Source organism: Carcharhinus amblyrhynchos, chromosome 10, assembly GCF_965287045.1.
Source record: "Carcharhinus amblyrhynchos chromosome 10, sCarAmb.v2.hapA, whole genome shotgun sequence".
NCBI classification, from domain to species: Eukaryota; Metazoa; Chordata; class Chondrichthyes; order Carcharhiniformes; family Carcharhinidae; genus Carcharhinus; species Carcharhinus amblyrhynchos.
The window spans coordinates 11,467,931-11,492,599 of NC_137333.1; the positions used below are offsets into that span (position 1 = coordinate 11,467,931).

At 39.8% G+C, this 24,669-nt stretch overlaps 1 protein-coding gene across 11 annotated transcripts in view; it reads right to left on the bottom strand.

Annotated features, from left to right (window-relative positions):
* Positions 1-24,669, bottom strand: part of mycbp2 (MYC binding protein 2) — a 175,416-nt gene that overhangs the window by 121,858 nt on the left and 28,889 nt on the right. For all 11 annotated transcript variants that reach the window (XM_080198119.1, XM_080198120.1, XM_080198125.1 and 8 more), the window contains exons 6-11: positions 21,983-22,225; positions 14,417-14,488; positions 13,676-13,772; positions 12,068-12,141; positions 11,791-11,929; positions 8,388-8,464 (exon numbers count right to left, since the gene is read on the bottom strand). In XM_080198119.1, coding sequence (XP_080054245.1) covers positions 8,388-8,464; positions 11,791-11,929; positions 12,068-12,141; positions 13,676-13,772; positions 14,417-14,488; positions 21,983-22,225 — 702 coding nt within the window. The remainder of the gene's footprint in view (positions 1-8,387; positions 8,465-11,790; positions 11,930-12,067; positions 12,142-13,675; positions 13,773-14,416; positions 14,489-21,982; positions 22,226-24,669) is intronic.

A 24,669-nucleotide genomic window follows, 5' to 3' on the forward strand; every position in this document is an offset into this window, starting at 1 on the left:
TTGCGATCAACCTCCTCGAATTAATGCATTTCAACTTCAGTTATGTCAATACCACTGTTCATAGATTAAGCTCGTCCTCAAAGTATGCAGACCACAAATTAGACATCTACTATATACATTTTGTCCTGAATTTTACAGTTAGTTTAGCCAGAGGCTTTCTGGGATCTACTGTATTTTGACAGTCTGACAGTTTCTACAAGGGGTGTGGGACCTGCGTGTCTCCTTAACCAATCACATTCAGGTCTCAGTTAGAAGCATCCCTGTTTCTGACCAAGTACATAAGAACATAAGAAATAGGAGCAGGAGTAGGCCATCTAGCCCTTCGAGCCTGCCCCGCCATTCAATAAGATCATGGCTGATCTGTCGTGGCTCAGTTCCACATTCCCGCCCTCTCCCCATAACCCTTAATCCCCTCTCTTATCAAAAACCCATCAACCCGCGTCTTAAAAATATTTAGCGAGGCAGCCTCCACCACTTCAACGGGCAGAGAATTCCAGAGATTCACCACCCTTTGAGTGAAGAAGTTCCTCCTCAACTCCGTTCTAAACCGCCCCCCCTTTATCTTGAGGCTGTGCCCCCTAGTCCTACTGTCTTTTTTGAGCGGGAAGAGTCTCTCCACCTCTATCCTATCCATCCCATTCATCATCTTATACGTCTCAGTGAGATCTCCCCTCATTCTTCTAAACTCTAACGAGTACAAGCCTAGTTTATTCAGCCTCTCCTCATAGCTCAACCCCCTCAACTCCGGTATCAGCCTAGTAAACCTCCTCTGCACTCCCTCCAAGGCCAAAATATCCTTGCGCAGGTGCGGCGCCCAAAACTGCACACAGTACTCTAGCTGCGGCCTCACCAATGCCCTATACAGCTGCAGCAAGACCTCCCTACTTTTATATTCAATCCCCCTCGCTATGAAGGCCAGCATCCCATTCGCCTTCCTGACCACCTGCTGCACCTGCAAGCTGGGATTTCGCAACTCATGCACAAGGACCCCGAGGTCCCTCTGCACCGTCGCCTGCTGCAGTTTTTCGCCACGTAAGTAATAGTCCTTCCTACCAAAGTGGACCACCTCACACTTGCCAACGTTAAATTCCATTTGCCATTTCCTGGCCCATTCGCCCAGCCTATCTAGATCCTTCTGCAAACTCTCCACACCCTCCGCACAATTTGCCGTTCCACCAATCTTGGTGTCATCAGCAAATTTCGACACCCTACACTCAGTTCCCTCCTCCAGATCATCTACATAAATGGTAAAAAGCTGAGGCCCCAGCACCGACCCCTGGGGCACCCCAGTAGTCAACATCCGCCAATCCGAATAGCACCCGTTGACCCCCACTCTCTGCCTCCTATTTGACAACCAATCCTCTATCCACGCTAACACCCTATCCCCAACTCCATGTCCCTCGACCTTCTGCAATAACCTCTTGTGAGGTACTTTGTCAAATGCCTTCTGAAAATCTAGAAAGACCACATCCACCGGCTCTCCTCTATCCACTGCCCTAGACACATCCTCATAGAACTCCAGTAAATTTGTCAGACACGACTTCCCTTTAATGAAACCGTGCTGCGTCTGCGCTATCAAGCAATTCCCTTCAAGATGCCTTGCAATTTCCTCCTTAATGACAGATTCTAACATTTTACCTACCACAGACGTTAAACTAACCGGCCTATAATACCCCGCCTTTTGCCTGGCACCCTTCTTAAACAACGGCGTAACATTAGCCGTTTTCCAATCATCCAGCACTTCCCCGGAATCCAGCGACGTCTGGAAAATAACCACCAAGGCATCCACTATCACCTCCGCCATTTCTTTCAGAACCCTCGGATGCATTCCATCCGGTCCTGGGGACTTGTCCACAATCAGCCCCTCCAGTCTGTCGAGCACCGCCTCTCTAGTAACAGTAATGTCATTAAGACCCTCCAGTCCTACCACCTTTCCATCGCTAACACCCGGCAAATTATTCACGTCCTCCTCCATGAAGACAGAAACAAAAAAGTTATTCAATACCTTAGCCATATCCCCATCCCCTACCACTAGGTCCCCTTTCTCATCCTCTAAAGGACCAACATTCACCCCAGCCAGCCTCTTCCTTTTTACATATCTATAAAAACTCTTGCTATCCTTTTTTATATTAAGCGCTAGCCCAGCTTCATAGTTTCTCCTACCCTTCTTTATCAACTTGTCAATCTTTGTTGACATTTAAACCTCTCCCAATCCTCTTCTCGCCCACTACTCTTAGCTACTCTAAATTCCTCCGTTTTTAATTTAACACTTTCCTTCACCTCCTTCGTTATCCACGGCTTATTACCCCTCCTCCTACTATCCTTTTTGACCATCGGAATAAATTTCTGCTGAGCACCAAGAAAGATCTCCTTAAAGATCCTCCACTGCTCCTCAGCAGACCCTCCCTCCAATGCGCTCCCCCAATCCACATTCGCCAATTCTTCTCTCATCCTACCGTACTCCCCTCTATTCAAACAAAGGACGCGTGTCCAGGAACCCACTTTCTCCTCCTCCATCTGCAACAGAAACTCCACCATACAATGATCACTCTCCCCAAGAGGATCCTTCACCGCAAGGTCCCTAATTCTACCCGCCTCATTACATAGCACCAGATCCAAGATAGCTCGCTCCCTCGTCGGCTCCAACACACACTGTTCGAGGAAACTATCCCGGCAGCATTCCAAGAACTCCTCCTCGAGCCCTCCGCGTCCAACATGGGTCGACCAATCAATATGCAGATTGAAATCCCCCATAACTACGGCCGTCCCATTCCTGCACGCCGCACTTATTTGCGCGTTAACAGCCCGCCCCACCTCCAGATCATTATTCGGGGGCCTATAGACGACACCCACCAGCGTCTTCCTCCCTTTGCTGTTCCTAATCTCCACCCACAACGATTCCACCCTCTGCTCCTTGGCTCCAATATCATCCCTTGCTACCACCGTGATGCTATCCTTAATCAGCAGAGCTACGCCCCCCCCTTTTCCCTCCTGCCTATCCTTCCTAAACACTTGATAGCCCTGTACATTCAGCTCCCAGTCCCTGTCACCCTGCAGCCACGTCTCTGTAATGGCCACCAGATCGTATTCATTTGTGTCGATCTGCGCCACCAGCTCATCCACTTTATTCCGAATGCTTCGTGCATTCAGATAAAGCCCACTCAAAAGACTTGAGAAGAAGTATCCATGTTCACACTCCAGTGTAACAAGGACAGTCTGCAGTGTTAGAATAGCCCTTTTTCCAGACAAAATGTTAAGCCAAGCTCCTGCCTGTTCTGAGATGGGCATAAAGTATCCAGTTATACAATTAGGAACAACAAAAATGTTCTCAGCAAAGTAACAGCCAATATTTATAACTAAAATATCATAACTAAAAACAGATTATCTTGACAATATCGCATTGCTGTTTCTGGGAGCTTGCTGCGTTCATACTGCAACAGTTTCCCAACTTCAAAATAATCGCAGCAAATCATTTTGGAAAGACCTGAAAGGTGCTTTATAAACATAAATCTTTCCTTTATGCTGAAGGATCTGTACCGACATGTGTAGAGTTTAAACCAAGTGTAAGTTGAAATATTTGATTTAATGCTAAATCTCATGCAGAAGGGGAAATGGAAAGAAATGTGGGACTGAGAAATAAAAGAGGCAGAAAGGAAGAGCAAAAAAACTTCAAATCTTTGAAAACAATTACAACCTGCAGAAAATTAACTCCACATTTTCGCAATTTTCAGCACCCGAAAGGCAACTTGCAGTAATATGGCTCATCACACCATTAAACCTTTATTTACATTTGAACAGTCAAACATCAACGTTTTCTGACATATAGTTACTAGATAAACAGATGAACTTTTTAAAATTAAATCATGCCACGTGGGTGACAGCAGCAATATCAGCTTTTATTAACCATCCCAAATTGCATTCAAGTTAGTGATGATGAGCTGTCTTCTTGAACCATTGCTGCAGGTACACCAAGTTCTGCTATAGAGGGAGTTCCAGGATTTTGATCCACTGACAGGAAAAGAACATTGATATATTTCCAAACCAGGATGGGTAGGAACGTGCAGTTAGTGATGTTTTTAAATCCATTTATGGGAAGTGGGCACCATTGGCTAGGCCAACATTTGTTGCCCATCACTAATGGGCAGACACATCCCTGAAGGACATTAGTGAACAAGGTGGGTTTATGACATATCAACAATGGTTTCATGATCAATAGACTTTAAATTCACATTTTCAATTTGCACTTCATCTGACGTGGTAGGATTTGAACTGGGTATCCTGAGCATCTTCGTGTCTCTGTATTACTGTTCCAGTGACAATATAACCTCTGGGTGGCAAAGTGGCAAGCACTGCTGCCTCACAGTGCCAGGGACCCAAGTTAGATTCCCAGCTTGGGTCGTTGCCTGCATGGAGTTTGCATATTCTCCCCTTGTCTGCGTAGGTTTCCTCCCACAGTTCAAAAGACATGCTGGTTAGGTGCACTGACCTGAACAGGTGCAGGAACGTGGAGACCAGGGGAACATCACAGTAACTTAATTCCAGTGTTAATATAAGCCTTACTTGCTACTAAAAAATAAACTTTAAATTGCCCTTGAATTCAGTGACTTGTAGGTCATTCAAGACTCAACCACAGTCCTATGGATCTGGAATCAGATATGGGCCAGGCTAGTCCAGGTCAGGATGGCAGAATTCCTTCTCTGAAGGACATTAGTGAACCAGGTGGGTTCTTTAGAACATATCGACAATGGTTTCATGGTCATCAGTAGATTTTAAATTCACATTTTGAATTTCCACTTCACCATCTGACATGGTAGGATTTGAACCTGGGTATCGTGAGCATCACTGTCTCTGTATTACTGTTCCAGTGACAACATAACCATGCCACCATCTTGCCATGTGCCTTGCCTTCTGGGTCATAGGAGTCACAGCTTTGGAAGGTACTTCCCAAGTAATCTTGCCTTCACACCCCTTCCTTTGTTTGAATGCCAAATCTCTACAGAATACCAAAAAAGTGAGGCTTCTGGAGGAACAAGGCAAGTTAGACTGCAATTTTAACTGTACATAAGCAAAGGCAGGAAGCTGCTGTCTAATTTATTCCTTAATACCAGTTAGCACTGTTAGTCTCACTAATAATTCTTACTGCAAAATCTAAGTCATAGCGGCTATTTAGTTACAGAACACAAGAGTAAAACAAATTATAATATCTGTCCTTTGAAGTTGAGCAATACAGTAGTTCCGAAGATTATGGATGAGGTGCGGATCATGGAACGGTTCATTGACCTGTGGAAGGATTTTCTGGTTTCAGGGTGATCGCGACCAAAAAAATCCCACCCTATATACTTCCAGGTCATACTGTTATACTATTCCAGTACTAAAGCATCTCTAATGTCAGGAGTTTTATTATACTATATTATGAACCTTTCACAAATAAAACATTTGGAAACATTAATTCTTCACATTTCACCTGTGTATACTATTTCCTCATTTTCTTCTCTCTTTTGATACTGTCTTAAGTTTCAATTCTTCTTTTGCCTCCAACACCACTTTCACATTTGCCAATCCCAAGAAAAACGTACTTGCTTTCTAAAGTTTATTTATTAGTGTCACAAACAGACTTACATTAATGCTGCAATGAAGCTACTGTGAAAATCCCCAAGTCCCCACACTCCAGCGCCGGTTCGTGTATACAGAGGGAAAATTTAGCATGGTCAATGCACCTAACCAGCATGTCTTTTGGACTGTGGGAGGAAACAGGAGCACTCGGAGAAAACCCATGCAGACAAGGAGAGAACATACAGATAGTGACCCAAGCTGGGAATAGAACCCAAGTCTCTGGAAATGAGACAGCAGTGCTAACCACTGCACCACTTTGTTCAAAGTTCCAAGGGGAGCATTAAATATGAATGCAACATTTTAAAAATGGATTTTCATGAACTAAAATGGTCTTTTAAAGTCATTTTTTTTAAGTTCTCAAAAGGTCCAAGTAATCGCATAGATCAGCTTACAGAGCCACTGTGAGCTAGCAAGCTTTTAATTGGTGTAGGATCCTATTGTTTCCTCCATTTTAGTGGCTCCCGGGTGTGCAAACTATGAACAAATTAACATTTTCCTAACATTTCACAGAAAAGCATTAAAATTAAAAAAATACTGATTTGAAAAGATTCAAAGAGATGCTATATCTGGACAAAATCCAACAGATGCACAGAAAAGTGGACTATTTTGCCTTTACATTCTACATTTACTTTTTTTTAAAACAATGGCTTAATCAACTGAACAAAATTCCCATTTTCTCAAGAGGACCACAACTGAAAAAAAATCATTAATTAGTTGATAGAATATACAGAAACAGACAATCAACTCTTAAATATTTTCTATGCATTAAATGCCAGTAGAAAATGCTACAAAACACAAAGGGGCCCATGAATACGAAATTGCGCCTGTGTAAGGCACAGATTGAGAGGGGAATTGGGAATTGGTTCAGGTGGGAATTTCTGGTGACCCTTTCTTCACTTTAAATTTAGATTAAGAGTTAGGCTCTTATTTTCAAGCATTGTTAATTGAATACCCTAGTTAAACAGGGAGCTACATGGATGCTGGCAATCTGAAATAAAACAGAAAACGCTGGAAAAACTCAGCAGGCTTGGTGGCAGCATTTGTGGAGTTGTACAACTATACTTCACAGCTGCCTGAAGGTGACAGTTAACTGTCAATCAGCTGATAGTAGTTGCCCTCAACAGATGTTATTTAATGTAACAGAAAGCTGAGCTAGTTGGTGAATCCCAGAGATTCTACATAAAAGCAGACTCTACAGTCAGCAACAGTTTCTATAGATACTGAAAAAGGAACAAAGCTAACAAAATGAGCAATGGTCCTGTAAAAATAAGTCTGGGAAATTAATAGCGAAAAACAAGGAAATGGCTGGTGAACTGAACTGGCATTTTGCATCTGGATGGTGAACTGAACTGGCATTTTGCATCAGTCTTCACTAGAGGATGCAAGTAACGTCTTAAAAGTAGCTATAACTTGGTTGGTGGGGGGGTGCAGGTGGTGACGCGAGGAAAACTACAATCACCAAGGAAGTGGTGCTAAGAAAATTGTTAGAACTATAGGTTGAGAAGTCCCCAGGTCCTGATGGGCTTCATCCTAGGGTCTTAAAATAAGTGCATAGTGAGATAGTTAATGTATTGGTTTTAATTTCTCAAAATTCTTTACATTCAGTGAAAGTTCCATTTGATTGGAAAATGGCAAATAACTCCTTTATTCATAAAGGGAGACAGCAGGAAACTACAGGCCAGTCAGCCTTAAAATCTGTCACAGGGAAAACGTTAGATGCTATTAATGATGTTACAGCAGGGCACTTAGAAAAATTCAAAGCAATCAGACAGAGCCAACATGGTTTCGTGAAAGAGAAATTATGCTGAACGAATCTACTGAAGTTCTTTGGATAAGTGATGTGCTATGGACAAAGGGGAACCAGTGGATGTACCGTGTTTAGATTTCCTGAAGGCATTTGATAAGGTGCTACATCAAGCGTTATTGCAGAAAATAAAAACACATGATGTTGGGGATAACATACTGGCATGCATTGAAAGTTGCCTAGTTAACAGGATGAAGCCAAAAACAGTCAGTTGGCATAAATGAATCATTTTCTGGATATAACGAGTGGTGTGCCACAGGGATCAGTGCTAGGACCTCAACCTTTTACAATTTATATAAATGACTTGAATGAAGGGATTCAAAGTATGCTTGCTAAATTTGCTGATGTCAAAGATAGGAAGGAAAGTTAGTTGTGAAGAGAACATAAGTAGCTTAAGCAAGTGGATAAAAATCTGGCAACTAGAATCATAAAAGATTAGCATGCAGGTACAGCAGGTAATTAGGGAAGTTAATATGTCAATTGTGAGGGGAATTGAACACAAAAATTGAGCCTGAGAGGCCTGCTCCCAATCTGTATGTAATTCATAATGGTTGCATGACGGATTTCTCAAAATTCTAAAGTTGTAAAGTTTGTGCCTTAAATTAAAAAGAGAGAAATTACAGGCTGTTACCAGACAAAAGCAAAAAAAAAATCAACTTGTTATCCAGATACTTTCTACCTGATTGCGGTAAAATATCAAAACTGATTCAAGCTTCTAGCTGTTGTAGCTGAGGATATGATCAATGAAAAGCCTAAACATTAAGGCCGGTTACATTAGCAGATGAAATGGTTCATAGGTTCACATAGCTTCTTTTGTCCACTATTTTAGCAGAGGCATTGATACATTTCAATGGATTAGCACTTCTAAATAGCAGACAAAAAGCCTCACAGCATTAACCATCCATTAACTGACATCACCAACTGCTAGATTTTTAAAAATTAAAGTTAATATAGCCATTTATCTACATACCTTGCCATTAGCAGTTTTCATTAGTGCAAACTCTCTGCCAGCTCCTACAACTGCTGATTCCTCATCAAATCCTGTACCTGATAAAATAAGAACACGTATGGGATTTCAGAATATGCAGAAGGATTTAGATTTGAGCATAAAGAGATGTATTTGAACATGGGTGTTAATCCAAGTATACTGATCATTCAATAACAGTGCCAGTAGAAATTTATGGGTGCTTTTCTTAAACATAAAAAGGTATACAAAAGAACTACTTCTTACATCTCTTCCAGTTAGCAGTTTACTTATGAAAAATCATACTTGAAAGTGCCAACCAGAACTGGTTACACCTGTAAGTGCTGCTAATAATATGGGAGTTTCAATGTTAGCAGTGCAGTGAATAGTATGTATTGTGAATAAGTAATGACTGATGATGGTCATCAATGTAAAAAGCAGGCAGCCAACAGGTCATGTGGTCGGGGTGGTGCAATTCAGCTTGCAGTGCAAAGACAGAGACGGCACTTGGGGAGTGGGGGGTGAGAGGAGAGAGAGAGAGAGAGAGAGAGAGAGAGAGAGAGAGAGAGGGAGAGAGAGAGAGAGGTGCAAGGCAGAACAAAAAAGGAGGCGAAAAAAGGGATGCAACATGAGGAGGAGGAGCAGGATGTAACGTAAAGGAAAAAAACAGGACAAGAGTAAAAGAGAGAAGAGCAATAACCAGATATATCTTCATGATCACAAGCCTGTGAATATTGTGCCTGTATTCATGTTGTGTAATAACTAAGCAAGCACATTTAGTTCTTGAAATGCAAGTTAAAAAAGGATTTATAGAGACAAACAATAGGAACAGGAGGTGGCCATTCATTACGATCATCCAAATTCAATAGCTTGAACTCGCCTTCCCCCTATTTCCTTTGATCCCCTTTCGTCTCAAGTGCCATATCTAAAAGGTTACTGAGAACATGCAATATTTTGGCCTCAACTACCTTCTATGGTAGTAAATTCCACAGGCTGACCATTCTCATTTTTGTCCTACATGGTATACCCTGTATTCTCAAACTGTGACCCTCTGGTTCTGGACACCCTCACCATTGGTGCATCCTTCTTGCATCTACCTTATCCAGTCCTATTAGAATTTTATAGATTTCTATGAGATTCCTCCTCATTCTTCTGAGGTCCAGCAAAAACAATCTTAACCAATTCGATCTCTTCTCACATGTCAGTCCTGCCAACCCAGGATTCAATCAGGTAAATCTTTGTTGCATTCACTCCATAGGAAGAACATTCTTACTTAGAAAAAAAGACCAAAACTGCACACAATAATCCAGACCCTGCATGACTGCAGCAAGACATCCCTCTTCTTGTACTCAAATCCTCTTGCTATGAAGGCCAAAATACACTTTGTTTTCTTTACAGCCTGCTGCACTTGAGTGCACTTACTTTCAGCAACTAATACACAAGGGCACCCTGGTCTTCTTGCACATTCCCCTCAAATCAATAGCCATTCAGATAGTAATCTGTCTTCCTGTTTTTGATAACAAAGTGGATAACCTCACATGTAACCACATTATACTGCATCTGCCATGCATTTGCCCCATTTCACTCAATTTGTCCAAATGACACTGAAGCAACTCTGCATCCACCTCACAGCTCACCATCCCACCAGCTTCGTAACATCTGCAAATTTGGAGATATTACATTCGGTTGGGATCCTAGCACTGATCCCTGCAGTGCCCCACTAGTCACTGTCTGCCATTCGGAAAAAGGCCAATGAAGAAAATAGCAATCGACCAAGCTTGAAAACAAAGATGAAAATAACTGACAGTTTCTTGATCTGCGTAAAAATTATCCATTTCAATTAGCACAGTGGTTGGCACTGCTGCCTCACAGTGGTTTGCATCTCCTCTCACGTCTGCGTAGGTTTCCCCCAAGTGCTCCGGTTTCCTCCCACGGCCCAAAAATGTGCAGGTTAGGTGGACTAGCCATGTTAAATTACTCCTTAGTGTCCAAAGATGTGTAGGTTAGAAGGAGCTTAACCATGGTAAATGTACAGGGTTACGGGTATAGGATTTAGCCAAGTTGGAGTTGGAGTGTTAGTGCAAACCTGATGGGCTGAATAGCCTCCTTTTGATGGGTGCACTGCTGCCTCACAATGCCAGACATTGAGGTTCAATTTCCAGCTTGAGTCACTGTGTGGAGTTTTCATGTTCTCCCTTGTGTTTGCATGCGTTTCCTCCAGATGCTGTGGTTTCCTCCCACAGTCCAAAGATGCATGGATTAGGTTGACTGGCCATGCTCAATTGCCCCTTAGTGTCAGGGAGATTAACAGTGTAAATACGTGGGGTTATAGGGATAGGGCCTGGTTGGGATTGTTGTCAATGCAGGCTGGATGGGCTGAGTGCCCCTTTCTGCATTTAATGATTCTATTCTTTGAATTATGGGGGAAAGATTCTTACTGACTAACGAGTGTAACATGCGATAATACAATATTATGTACCACAGTGAGTATACTGCGAATTAATGGTTAAAAAACAGGCTGAGTCACCACACACTTTTAAATTACAGTCTTTCACCTGTGGGCATAATGGCACTACAAGCAAATGTTGTCTCTAATGCATTTTTCACACAAAAGACGACATGACACAGAAACTTTTAGAAAATAAGGTTGCAACCCACTCAGCAATTTTAATAGGTATTTATATTCTAAATCTAAGCATTTGTTTCCTCATCAATTTGGTCCACTCATTTTCTCCTACCCAGTCCTCAAATCATTAACTCCTCAGCACACAGCCTCTTTGAAAGCCTTCAAAGGCTGACCTACTATTACCTGAGAACAGATTGTTTAAATGCGGCAAGAGGTAACCAAAGTTTGTTCATGACATATGGGTGTCACTATTGGCCAGCATTTGTCATCCATCTTCAATTGCCTTCAAAAGGTGCGCGGGTGAATTTTATTAAAATTTTAATTTCCCCTTTTTTTTGGAGGGGGGTGGGGAAGTGTTAAGACTTTCACACCTCCTCTCCCACCACCACACACCCCCAACCCCCAAGACCACTAGTATTACTGTCCCCAAGTCTCAGTGTCACCTGCTACATAAAAATTTTACAACATTGGAAGGAACTACAGAGATAAATGGCAGCATGAGTCATGCTAGCCACCGTGATAGTTTAGATGTCCAAATTCAATGCTAAATATCTAGCTCATTCATTACTGGCTGTGTGGTCTGATAGTACATTCCATTGACACACAGAAGAGAGAGTTCATCGTCAAACATGTCTTTAAATTCAATCATTGAACATCTGCGAACAAACTAGTAGAGGAAAAATGTTTATACCAAGTGAAAAAAAACACAATGTCATGTAATTATTTCCAGACATAAACATCTTTTCAAAACAAGCAACAAGAAAATAAATCAAGGATCCTTACTAATAATGTGCAAGTCTTTTTCAAGATCAAACAAGGAGAGCCCACAAGCATGTAGACACTTCCTGGCTAGCTTGAGCTGCAGTTCCTGTTGAAGAACAGGCTCAGTGCTTGTTGCGTATATCCGAACTACAAAACCATCCTACAAGGGAGAAGGGACAAAAATATTATTGATTACTTTGTGTAAATCTCATTAAACAATTACACATACACTACCACCATAAAAATATTTTAATGCAAATGTGTTTGTAAACTTCACTGTTACAACTAATATACTTGCATCTTTTGATGCTGTAATTTGATTGATGTATTCTCCATCCGTGAAGAGGATATTCTGTCCTTCAGTCTGGCAACCTAAAAACAGAAACTCATTTAAAATCTATGTTTTAACCTTTCCAGCACAAGCATTTCAGAAAACTTTGGAATTTAAGTTAACACTTATGTACAAACAGGCCCCTTTGCTGTCATGATCTTAAACATGTACTTCAACTTTCAGGTTTCCATTGTTTAATTTTAGTTCAGGTGTTTGATTTGAGATTCCTTAAACAGAAATTATCACTAATCTCACTATTTGTGACAAAAGAGCCCATACACCGAACTGATCACTTCTGCTTGCATCTCACCACTAAACAAGAACATGGACATAGTAAGCTTTGCTTCTAGCAGTCTTGGATGTGAGAAATACACAGGAGTCTCCAAAAATCATCTTGAAAGAAAATGATCATTTAAAAAAGTTACTATATCAAACAAAGGATGGGTTTGCCAAGAGTAAAAAGGACAGCAAATGGGATGAAACTGTTTCCACTCGCGGAAAGGACAGTAATCAGCAGATACTGATTTAAGGTAACTATCACAGTTAAGAATATTGTGCTTACACACAGTTATGCCAGCGGGCGCTCAGCTGACAGCAACCTTGCCTCCAAGTCAGAAGGTGAGCTCAAGTCCCACTTTAGGACTTGAGCAAGAAACTTACGTTACATTGCAGCACTGAGGGGGTATTGTATTGTCAGAAGTGCTGTCTTTCAGAAAATATGTTAAACTGAGGCCATTTGCCCCCTCAGGTGAATGTAAAAGCGTTCATGCCACTACTTTGATGAAGAGGAGTGATCCCCAGTGTCTCAACTAAAACTTAATTCCGCAATCAACATCACAAAATATCATCTGGTCATTATCACACTGCTGTTTAGGGAGTCTGATGCACTTCTTGCGCTACGGCAATGACTAAACTTTAAAGTACTTTATTGCTGTAAAGTGCTTTGTGGCATTGTGTGGTCACAAAAGGCATCAAGTAAACTCAAGTCTTCCTTTTTCTATGATCTGGAATGCACTGCCTGAAAAGGCTAGCGGAAGCAGATTGAATGATAATATCCATAAGGTGGCTGGATAGATATTTGAAAGGAAATTTTAAAAAACTTAGAGAGCGGAATGGGACTTAAGGGGCAAGATGGGCCATATTGTTTCCTCCTATGCTCTATGGTTTCACGAATGAGGGGACAGTTAGCATGAAAACAATCCACAATTATTTCTCTTTGATTAAACAATCAAACCATCCTACAGAACCTTTTTTGAATTCATAATCAAACCCTTTTGGGTGAAAGGCAGGGAGATGAGTTGTTTGGAAAGAGCAGCCTCTCAGATCAAGGAACCTTTCACAACCTAGATGGTCTCACTTTTGACAACAGTTACCCATAGTTTGCTACAGAATATCCCAATGGATTACTTTTCAGTTAGTAGTTTACGTTACATATCAAACCTACTGATCTGTTAAAGATCCCGCTTTACAACTTGCAATGCAAATACTATCCCAGCTTTTGTTTCATATCTCTATATACCTCTTCCCAAATACAAATTACTTCATCATTTAGACTTGCAACAAATTATTACATACCTGGAAGATTAACTGTGCTTTCTTGTTCCAATGTTTCTGGGTTTATGGACATGGCTGTCATATTATGATTATTTAAATCCCTATACAGTAAAGAACCCTGTTCAAATAGGCACAGAAAAAGTTATAACACTTTTGGTTGCTTGAACGTTTGGGCTAAAATTGTTCATTTCAGCAATTTCAAACAAAAAAAGTTAACATTTCAAAGTAAATGTTTCTCACTACAATGGCATCTGATTACACACATCACAATTATTTTCCTACTAAAACTTCAGTGATTAGATATTGTGCAATGATGCTTGTATGCCATTCTTTATTGCATTAAACATGAAATCTTTTAGCAAAAGATTTACTGCATGTTGTTGAAGATGCCATCAAAATCAGATACCCAGAAACAGTTCAATAATAGAAACTCTGAACTTCAAGTACACGTTAAAACTAAACATACAATCCAATTATCAGATCTAAATTTATCATAAAGTTCAAATACACTTGAAAATAAATATGTAGTGAGTTCATTTTTTTAAATAAACAAAATTAACTCCATTTGTGTCATGCTTTCTCCCTTAATAAACCAAGGGCAGGAAAGTCAGAGTCACAGGTTTCTCCACAATCGTCAATAAAACACAATAGGTTGTCTGAAATACATCCGTTCTACTTAACAGTGCAGGATAGAATTAATGTCAGGTTCTTCTTGATATCAGTCAATGAAGCATAACCACATTACTAAATCCAGTTTCTTACCTGTGCAAACCCCAGCCATGACTTTCTATCCTTCCTGTTCCGTATGCGGGAAGTAGAGTTGTACACATGACCCTTTGAAAAATACATTAGACATATGGAATCTTGTTGGCATTTATGTAAAGCTAAATTGTATATTACATACTTTTTCATCTGTATACGTAAAGGTTTGACTTTCTTTTCTTCTGTACTTTAACCACCCCTATTTTATCTGGCTGCCTTTTTCTCTCTCCTCCCATGCGAAATACGAGTCAGGTTAAGGCTCTGACCTTACAGCCACTGAATTGCAAGTTTTCCCAAGTGCAGGACAGTGCTGTCTCCCGTCATATGTGCATGATTGTCCAGGTCACATACTCCCCAGCTCCACTGCAGCACACAGATTATTCCTTCCCTACTGTCAGGTCAGAAGAGCACAAGCAGGAAGGCTGGAGAAATGGGAATAGGCTTACAACATAATGCAAAATGCAGAGAGGGCATCTTTCCCTCTTTTGATCAAGTTAATTGTGTCAGTCCCCGAATTATTACATGCACTGCTCATAGCTTACAACTAATTGCATCCAATTAATTGCACAAAAAGAGGTCAGGCAAATGGTGATCACAACATTTTTTTTTAACTGTTAATGCCCTACCATCCCTATTTTGAGAGGAGGCCTTACTTTTTATGCCACTGAGTATATGCTTAAAGGCTAAAAAATTTCAAAGCTTAGTTCTTGCTCAATTAGGATTTTGTGATAACCTTTTACTTGAATTTAATGTGTTTTTTAGAATAGCTTTTTATTTGTCTAATATTCCCCCAAATCCTTGCACCATACCATTTTCCCTTCCACTTATAAAAGCTTCCTCATTACACTCTCAACTTACACCTTCTATCGCCTCTCCTCATTCCTGTTCAGTGGTAGTTTTCCCAGCTCCCTACTTTATGAAGGACCCAAGGGATTTTCACTTACAACAGATGCATTGCAAGTATACACTGATGTCATATTACTTTCAGGCAGCCCAGGATTCACACTGCATCTTACATAAAGCATAGTTCAACAAAAGGAAAAATGGGTGATCACCCTCAACCCTTCCTTTTTCTCATTTTACTACATTTTTAATGTACAACTTCACAAGTATTACAGCTTCCACAGCCAAAAAAGACTACAGCCTACAAAAATCATTTGGCAATTCCTCTAAAATACAGTTTTTGCAGCCTTGGCGCATTTACTGTTGCGGCCCACCACAAAAAGCTTCATCCTGCATATCAGTCGCTGAGAATATTATTCACTGAAGGGAAAGTAATTTAATAGCTAAAGGAAACTCAAACTGCAGAGCTGCTGAACCTGCAAATAAGCTTAGATCACAATGAAGATTAAAAATAATTCTGCCTTGTGGTCACAGAAGGCACTGGAACCTAGAAGAATACCCCAAGTGCAGTTCAGGGAGATGCTGAAAATTTGATTTTATTAACTGGTGACTAGTTCTTTCTTGGATAAAGCAGAATTTCTGAAAACATGATAGGGTGCTGCCAGACAATTATGATAAAAGTCAGGTCTCAAAAATCTGCTAGCAGTCATCGGGAGCATAAAGATGGAATAATTAATAGGGCACCATCAAGCAAGGTACATATTTCCTCGTGTAGTACATGCTTTAATCCTTGAATATTTTTCTTCCTGCTGTGATCCATTGTCTGATCCTCAGCACCCGCCAACTTCCACACATGACTTTGTGTGGATAAGCACTGCTAGCAAACCATATAACAAGTATTAACTCATATGGCAGAACCTTGATGCACATGGCATTACTTCCCTGCATTATCCCATTTCAACTTTTAAAACACAGATCAATAGTTTTTTCTGATTTAAAATGCTAAACACAAATAAAAAAACTGTAATATCCAAATCATTAAGATAAGCCTTAATCATCAGATTAACAAACATTATGCAAATCTACTGCTCTATCAGACAATTTTTTTGGACTATTATATCTTGCTAATAGCATATCATATCACAACAGAGCTCCTCCAAATAAGGAGACCTTCCAAATGCCTTCTTGGCCAAAATGCTTACTGCCATGCGCTAATATAAGTGTTCAGAACTACAATGGAAAAGATCAAGACTAACAACTGCACAAAAAAAAAATCACTGGATGGTTCCACTATAAGTCATTATCTCTCTGACTGTGGAAAGGAATAAAATCCAATTGCGAAACACCAAATAGCCACATAGTGCAAAAAGATCCAGGCATGGTTTTGTCAAAGTACACGACCAGCACACAAGTACCACTCAAACGCAACCAGATAATAAAAGCAGCTCAACATCCACATTACAACCAACAGCAAGAATACAATTGGCACCAATCCTGCAGTATAAATGCTACCTGATAGAAAACCCTCTGGGTTGGTGTTTCATTCACTTGCTGCCAAGATTAATACCAGTGAAAACAAAACTAAACAGAACATTAAATCATATTCTGATTTTTTTGTCTGGCTGCAGCCCAACTAAGCTATCAGTGCACCAATGCGACTTCACCGTTATTGAGCTCCACGAACGTTCCCGTTCTTAAGTCTGTGCAATTCTCCACTGTTGGCACGATATTAACGGGGCAAATGTGACATAAGAAACTGACTTAGTCCAAACCTAGAGTGGAGGGGGTGAGATGAGTACTAGATCGGAAACTGTTACAAAGATGGAGTAAAGTGAAGCCATGGATGGATTTCTAGAAGGGAAAGATTTTGAAGTCAATGTTTGAGGTCAAAGAGCTAACCAAGGTAAACACAGACTCAAACAGCTTGCATTTATATAGTCCGTGCCTTCAGCGTAACAAAGCATCCTGCAGCAACTCATTAAAGCACGATCAAACAAAATGTGATGCAGAGGGAGATAGGAGGACAGGTGACCAAAAGTTCAGTCAAAGAGGCAGGTTCGAAGGAGCATCTTCACAGGCAGTACAGACGTGCAGCAGTTTAGAGAGGGAACGCCAGAGTTTATCATAGAAGCAGCACACTGGTCCATCAACATTGTTCCATGGAGAGCATATCAGATGCTCACTGCATTCTTCAATGGTCCCAAAAGGTAGAAAACATTCCATGAGACCAATGCAAACAGATTAAAAATTACTTGACCAAATTTATTTACAGGTTAAATATGGTTGGATGCAGCAATAAGAATTCATTTATGAACTGTCTTTAATGTTGTTAAAGGTACAGTGGCTAGCACTACTGCCTCACAGCACCAGTGAGGCAGGTTCAATTCCAGCCTTGGTTGGAGTATGCACTTTCTCCCCACGTCTGCGTGAGTTTCCTCTGGGTGTTTTGGTTTCCTCCCAGTCCAACGACGTGCGAGTTAAACTGGCCATGCTAAACTGACCCCAGTGCCAAGGACATTAGCAGGGTAAATGCATGGGGTTACAAGAACAGGGCCTGGATGGAATTGTGGTCGTTACAGATTCAATGTGCTGACTGGCCTCCTTCTGCAATGTAGGGATTCTACGATTGTAAAATGTACACAGGCACTTCACAGAAGCATAATCAGACCAAGTTTTATATTGAGCCAAAGGTAAGAGATAGGCTTTCTATAGTGCTTCAAAGGCAGGAAAATACAGACGTTTAGGGGGAGAACTGTGCCATATTATATCCAGGTGCCTGAAGTGGGACAAAACAGATTCCCAACAGGCTAGCATTAGAGGAATCTTGAGCTCTTGCTGAATGACTGCACAGCTGGAGAAGACTGGAGATAGGAAGAATGAGGTCAATGGGAATCAAACAAAAATGCACTAATTTTAAAAATCACCATGCTGGTCACCAAAAGTCGATACAAGAGTCAGAGAGCAGAGAGTTGATGGACAAACAGAACTTTGTACAAGTTAGGATATGGACAGAGATTTGAATCAAGTTAATGAAAAGGTGGAAGATGGGAGGCTGGCCAGCACTGCAATAGTCACATCTGAAGAAATTGGTCCACAAAGTGTTTGATAGATGATAGAACTTATAGATGTAGCAGCTCTTTGTAGACTTTCATAATGTAACATACAATATGAATATCTAGTCAGGTCTAGATATCCACCCCACATTTGTTCTTCCAGCTACAACCAAGTAAACCCAGTTATGATTTATGCCAAAGTTACATTCTCAAACCAAATCTTTTAGTTAACAAATACTGAGAATTTGAAAAAGACTTGTACTTTGACATTAATTATAGTTAACCATCTTTCCCCTTGGACCTAATTTCACATTTATAATCAAGCTCATAGAATTATGAACAGCTCAAGAGGCAGCCATTCAACCCATCATGCCTGTGCCAGTTAGTTGATTTCCCAGCTATTTCCCTCTATCACTGCATTTTTTTCCTTAAGTATTTATGCAATTCCCTTTCTTAAATTCTACAATTGAATTCGTTTCTACACCCTCTACTCTAAGGCAGTATAGTCCAAACCCTAATGACTCACTGCAAACAAAAAAAGCTTTCCGCGTATCACCTGCACTTTCTTTTGCCAAATCACCTTAAATCTGTACACTCTGCTTATCAACACTTAAGTTATTGGAAAGTTTATTTTTATTTACTCAATTTAAATCTTTAATAACATTTTTTCAGTATTAGCATATCAATTATTGCATTTCCTGCACTGAGGAGAGCCACTCTAGCTTCTTCAGCTCACTAATCACCCATCCTTGAATCCATGCTCTAGTGTAAATCTCTTTGAAGCTTGCACACTTTCTGAAAGTGTGATATCCCCAGATTTGGATATTGTAGCCCAGTTGGGGCTGTACTTTTGTTCTGCCAACTCTGACTTTATGCCCATATGCATAACCTCTAATGCCAACTTCAAAGATTTGTGCACAACAGAGTCCATTTTCTGCACTGCCTTTAAAATTGTACCACTTAGTTTATATTGTTTTTAGATGGATTTCCTAATTATTTCTATCAAAATATATTGGGGTGGGGGGGCGCAGAGAGAGATTGCATGAGAAATCCACAGAAATTGTATTGGGAGGCTTCTGTCACTTGGTTTCAAAGGATGGTGTGTCTGACCACATCATGCCTGTTTACATGGACTGTGTACTTACTGAGAACATCAGTGTGCTATATATTGTCAAGGTATAGCTGAGCTGAATGAGTAGTGTATAATAGTCATTTTTTTCTTGTTTAATAAATATTTTATCCTTTTCTTAAAGTTAAACAGCAATCTTGCCACTCTATTCATCCACGACTCTAAACAAAAGTTATGGTCTACTGACCTGAAATTGTAACAGAATTTTACTAAGTCTATTTTGTGATACTTTGCCAAACACCTTTTGAAAGGCTATTTACATAACATTAGTTGCACTATCCTCATCCAGCCTCTTACCTCACCATTTCAACTGAATTAATCAACACAATTTGTTCTTAAAATATTCATGCTAGGTCTCCTTTATTTGTCCATGTTACTGTTGATTTTCCCCTGGATTTCATTTTTAAAAGCTTCCCAACATCAATGTTGAATTGACTGCCTTTTAATTGCCAGGTTCGCTCTTCTTGGTAACAAGGGTGTAACATCTGCAATCTTCCAGTCCCTTGGCACCACCCTTGGGTTTAAGAACAGAAAGATTATAGCCAGGACTTCTGCAATGCCTACCGTTGCTTCCCTCAGTAACTGAGGATACACCCCATCTTGACCCGCTGACGTTTCCACTTTAAGTGATGCCAGCCTTTCAAGTACTTCTATTTGCATCTCATCCAATACCTTGACACCCTCTTTGTTCACAGCAGCGTTGGCAAAATCGTCTTCTCTGGTAAACATTGATGTAAAATTGTCATTTAGTTGCTTGGGCATGTCTTCAGGCTTCACTTTCATCAGCAGATCTTTATTTTGAAATTTGATGTGCCAACAGAAATTAACTAATGTTTTTCTGGTACAGGCAATGCAAAGGAGATCACCCAAGTCTATCAATTCATATATTAGCGTTTCAATTAAGCTGTTCCAGCCACAAACTACTTTGCCTTTATTTCTGAATGAAGGTATCAATACCAAGTAAATCATTTCAGGAGAAACATGTTTCACTGAACAAGTGAAAAGATCTGGCCAATTGGGAGTATTAAAACAATGAAATTGCCATAAACAAACATACAGCTGTAGCACTTGTTAAATCTAACTTGAATCGACCATAAAACTGCAGAGCTCTCCCATTTCCTCAACTGTTTAATCGTTGGTTGTGCTCAAGCAAATTTAAGATGCATCTTTTTCATTATTCAAGTAGTTTTGCTTCAAATCTTTTCCTTCATTATTTGACAAACACTCTGCGTTACAGAAATAAAATTAAAGCACAAGTATCTTAACTATTAAGTATTTTGATGTACTGCTTTACTGGCCAAGCTGAACAAGTCAATATATTAGACGACCTGGATACTGTCCTCTGGCTTAGCCCATTGGAAAGCTTGCTTTTAGGGAAAACTGCTGTTTTCTCTTCCTGGTCACTACCGTCTTGTGAGAGATTGTAATGTCCAAGGGTCCAGCCAATTACTTGATTTTGTCATTTGATGTGGCAAATGGCTAAAAAACACAAATCTTGAAGATGGAATTACATTACCAAGTAGAATCTGCAAAAGGTCTAAGCCACAAAAACACTGACTGGAACTGGGAACACCTAGCAGCTTCCTACAAGCGCAGAAATCCTGTACAGTTCTGCATTTATTGCCATACTGAACAGACATTCTTGAGGTTGATTGCTGCAAACCTGAAGCCACATGCTGCCTTCTTAAAGGCCACAACCCTATTATTGAACTTTTACTTCTTAAACAAATTGCTTACTCTCAAATATACAAAACAAGCAAAGATTTTCACATCCTTCTGGCCTTGAAGTCATCAGAGATACAGAAGAATAACTATTTTACTTTGAAAAAACTGGTTTAATGTTCTCTTCAACGTAGCTAACGCCACTAACCCAAAAAGCTCCAGGGCATATCCAAAAATTAACTCAACCCGTGCAGAATTTTAAATCAAAGCATAAACAAATTCTACAACTCTACAAGAATATTTGCAAAACTGAGCAGTCTAATATTACTAGGATGTCGCATAATAATACATGATAGCAATCCAGACCTTGAAGTGACAATGGGAAATAATTAAACTGAATGTGATTAAACAATCTAGGCTGGCACTAGTACAAATGAATTTGCAAGCTGCTTGATATTTCTATCATTCAATGCACAACTCGCTCACTAATATTCTTCAGGAAATAGAACCAACAACCCAACCTTGTCTGGCCAAAGCAACTCTACCCTACATTTCATGGCCTACTCATAATACCCTAGGGAATAGCTGCCAAGTCAGTCAGATAGACAAACAATTGCTATGAAGCAGGGCAACTAGGCAAGGGCAATACATTGGCACAAACATAATAGAGATGTGTTTCAAGAAGTAATAGTTTAAAGCAAACAGTTTACAGTGAGACAAAAAGAACCAGCCAAGCCACAGCATATGGCTCAGCCTCAATATCATGTGTCTGGGGATGTACTGACAACTCATTGATGACATATCTAACATTTATTTTTCAATAATATAGACAACTTTTAAACAGTGTGTAATAGCACTATTGTAAAAATATTTACTTACCCTCACTGTCCCACTATAACCAGAACCAATTTTGTACAATCCGTCTTTAGCCAAAAGATACAGGAATGAGCCATCACTCTGCAGTAGACACCAATCATCTTCATCTGTAAATACCTCTTTTAGAATCCACTTGTGCATTAAAGCTACTTTCTTTATTCCATTTGTGAACCAGTCCTGTATTTGAATTTTTCCAACTAAGACTGCTTGCACACTCCTTTGCAAAGCGTTTAGAATGGTTGGCACCTAAAAGCAAGTAAAACTGAAATGTTAAATCACATAAAAATGCTGATAATATAGAACCGTTAACTGAATAAGGACTTCTGAATATCAAGTTGCAGTAGCTTCATTTGATGCAAGATATTTATTAGATATTCATCATATACTATGAGAACCCTCAATCGGTATAAAATTCCATGAAAAATCAGGACAAGGAAATAGACTGCCCATTTGATTAGACTACTAAATTCTTCCAATGACTTAAGCTATTTACATATATGTGAAAGTATTTTCTTTGTAAAATACACATCAAATAATTTATATTAAAGTTCATCCATCTCCAATCAATAAATTCAACCATCCAGAATATTCTGAACAATGAACAACAATTTGTATTCATATAGGGTCTTTTACATAACATCCCACAGTGCTACATAGAAATTATTTACATGGAAATAAATAGGCTTACTAATAGCATGCATATTTGGTTGAAAGGTCATCCTTGGGATCAAACATGACACTGAGGTTCTGAAGAATCTGGTTTGGCCTCAAACCTGTTGCCAAAGCAAGGTGCAGGAGTTGGTTGTTGAGAAATGGAATTTCTGAGGGGTACCAAAGGCTTCAATCTTCCCAATATTAAATTGAAGAATTTCTGGTCATCCAGTACTGGATGTCAGACCATTTAAAGATAGTGGAGAGGTGAGAGAGGTGATGATGAGGTAAAGCTGGATGCCATCAGCATACACTTAGAAACGGATTTTTTTTTTAAAAAGATGATGTCACCAAAGAGAAGCACGTAGATCAGAAATAGGAACCTGACCATGGATGGATCCTTCGGAAATGTCAGAGTAACCATGTGGGAATGGGAAGTGAAATCATTGATGGAAAATCTCTGGCTAAACTTGGATAGACAAGAATGGAACCAAGTATGTGCAGTCTCATCTAACTACATTATAGTGGAGAAGCATCATTGAATGGTGTGATTTATACTTAGCATGTTCATTAGTGATGTGAAAGGAATGCATTTTAGAAATTTAATATCTCTTTGACTAAAAGCATGGGTGGTACAATTTAAACCCTATCCCGAGATCTGTGAAAATAACCATCAAGATGGTTCGCATTAGTACAAAACATCAAAAGTAGATTTTACATGTATGAATTAATAGGCCACTCAGCGCCTCGAGCCTGTTTTGCCAATCAATAAGATCATAGCTGATCTGACTGCAACTTCAACTGCACATTCCTGCCTACCCCCAATAACCTTGCACTCTCTCATTAATCAAAAATCTATCTAGCTCTGTCTTAAAAATATTCAAACACTCTGTTTCTATTGCCTTTTGAAGAAGAGTTCCAGAATCTCAAACTTCAGAAAAAAATTTCTGTCCAAAATCAGTGACCCCTTATTTTTAAGCTGACCCCAAGTTCTAGAGTCTCCAACAAGAGACATCAGCTCTCATCCACCCTGTCAATATCCCTCAGGAGCTTAAAGGTTTTAATCAAGTCGCCCTTTAATCTTTTAACCTCCACCTAACCTCTCCAACTTTCCTCATAAGACAACCTGCCCAATCCTGGTGTTAACCTAGTAAACCTTCACTGAATTGCTTCTAATGCATTTAAAATATTTCAAATTATGAGACGTGTACTGTATTCAATACGCCATGTGTGGTCTCAGCACTGCATTATACAACTGAAGCATCACCTCCTGAGTTTTGTAAAATTCCTCTCACAATAAACAATGACATTCCATTAGCTTTCCTAATTACTTGCTGTGCCTGTGTCTTTTGTGATTCGTATACTAGAACACCCAGATCTCTCTATGCCTCAGTTCTTTAATCTCTCAAATATTTACCTAATCAGCTTCTTTTTTATTCTTCCTGCCAAAACGGACAATTTCACTTTGCCCACATTATACTCCATTTGCCAGATTTTTGCCTAATCATCTAACCTATCTCAGCCCCTTTGCAGCCTCTTTACACCCTCTACACAAGTGACTTTCCTACCTTACCTTATTTTGTGATGTCAGCAAATCTAGCAACCAGATCTTCAGTCCCTTCATCCAAGTCATTTGTATAAAAAGTTGAGGCCCCACTTGTCAATCAGGAAAAAAATCCATTTATGTCAACTGACTGCTTCCTGTTAGCTAGCCAATCTTCAGTCTAAGCCAATATATTAACTCTTCCACGAAGCTTTTATTTTTGACAAAAATCTTTGAGGTAGCGTCTTATTGTGTAATCTAATAGTAACACAGCTCTAAGCAGCAAGTACACAAAATTAATATAATTTACACATAGGAATTCAATGAGGATAGCATGGAAAGTAGTTCAGTAAATTTATTCATGGGCACACATCTAACTCTCAGCTCTCAGCAAAGTCCAAGACATTGGTCATATCTTTGGGTCTTTCAACATCCCACCACAGCACATAGTTTATCATGCAGTCAATCCTTTACTCAGCTTCAAACAAGTCATATT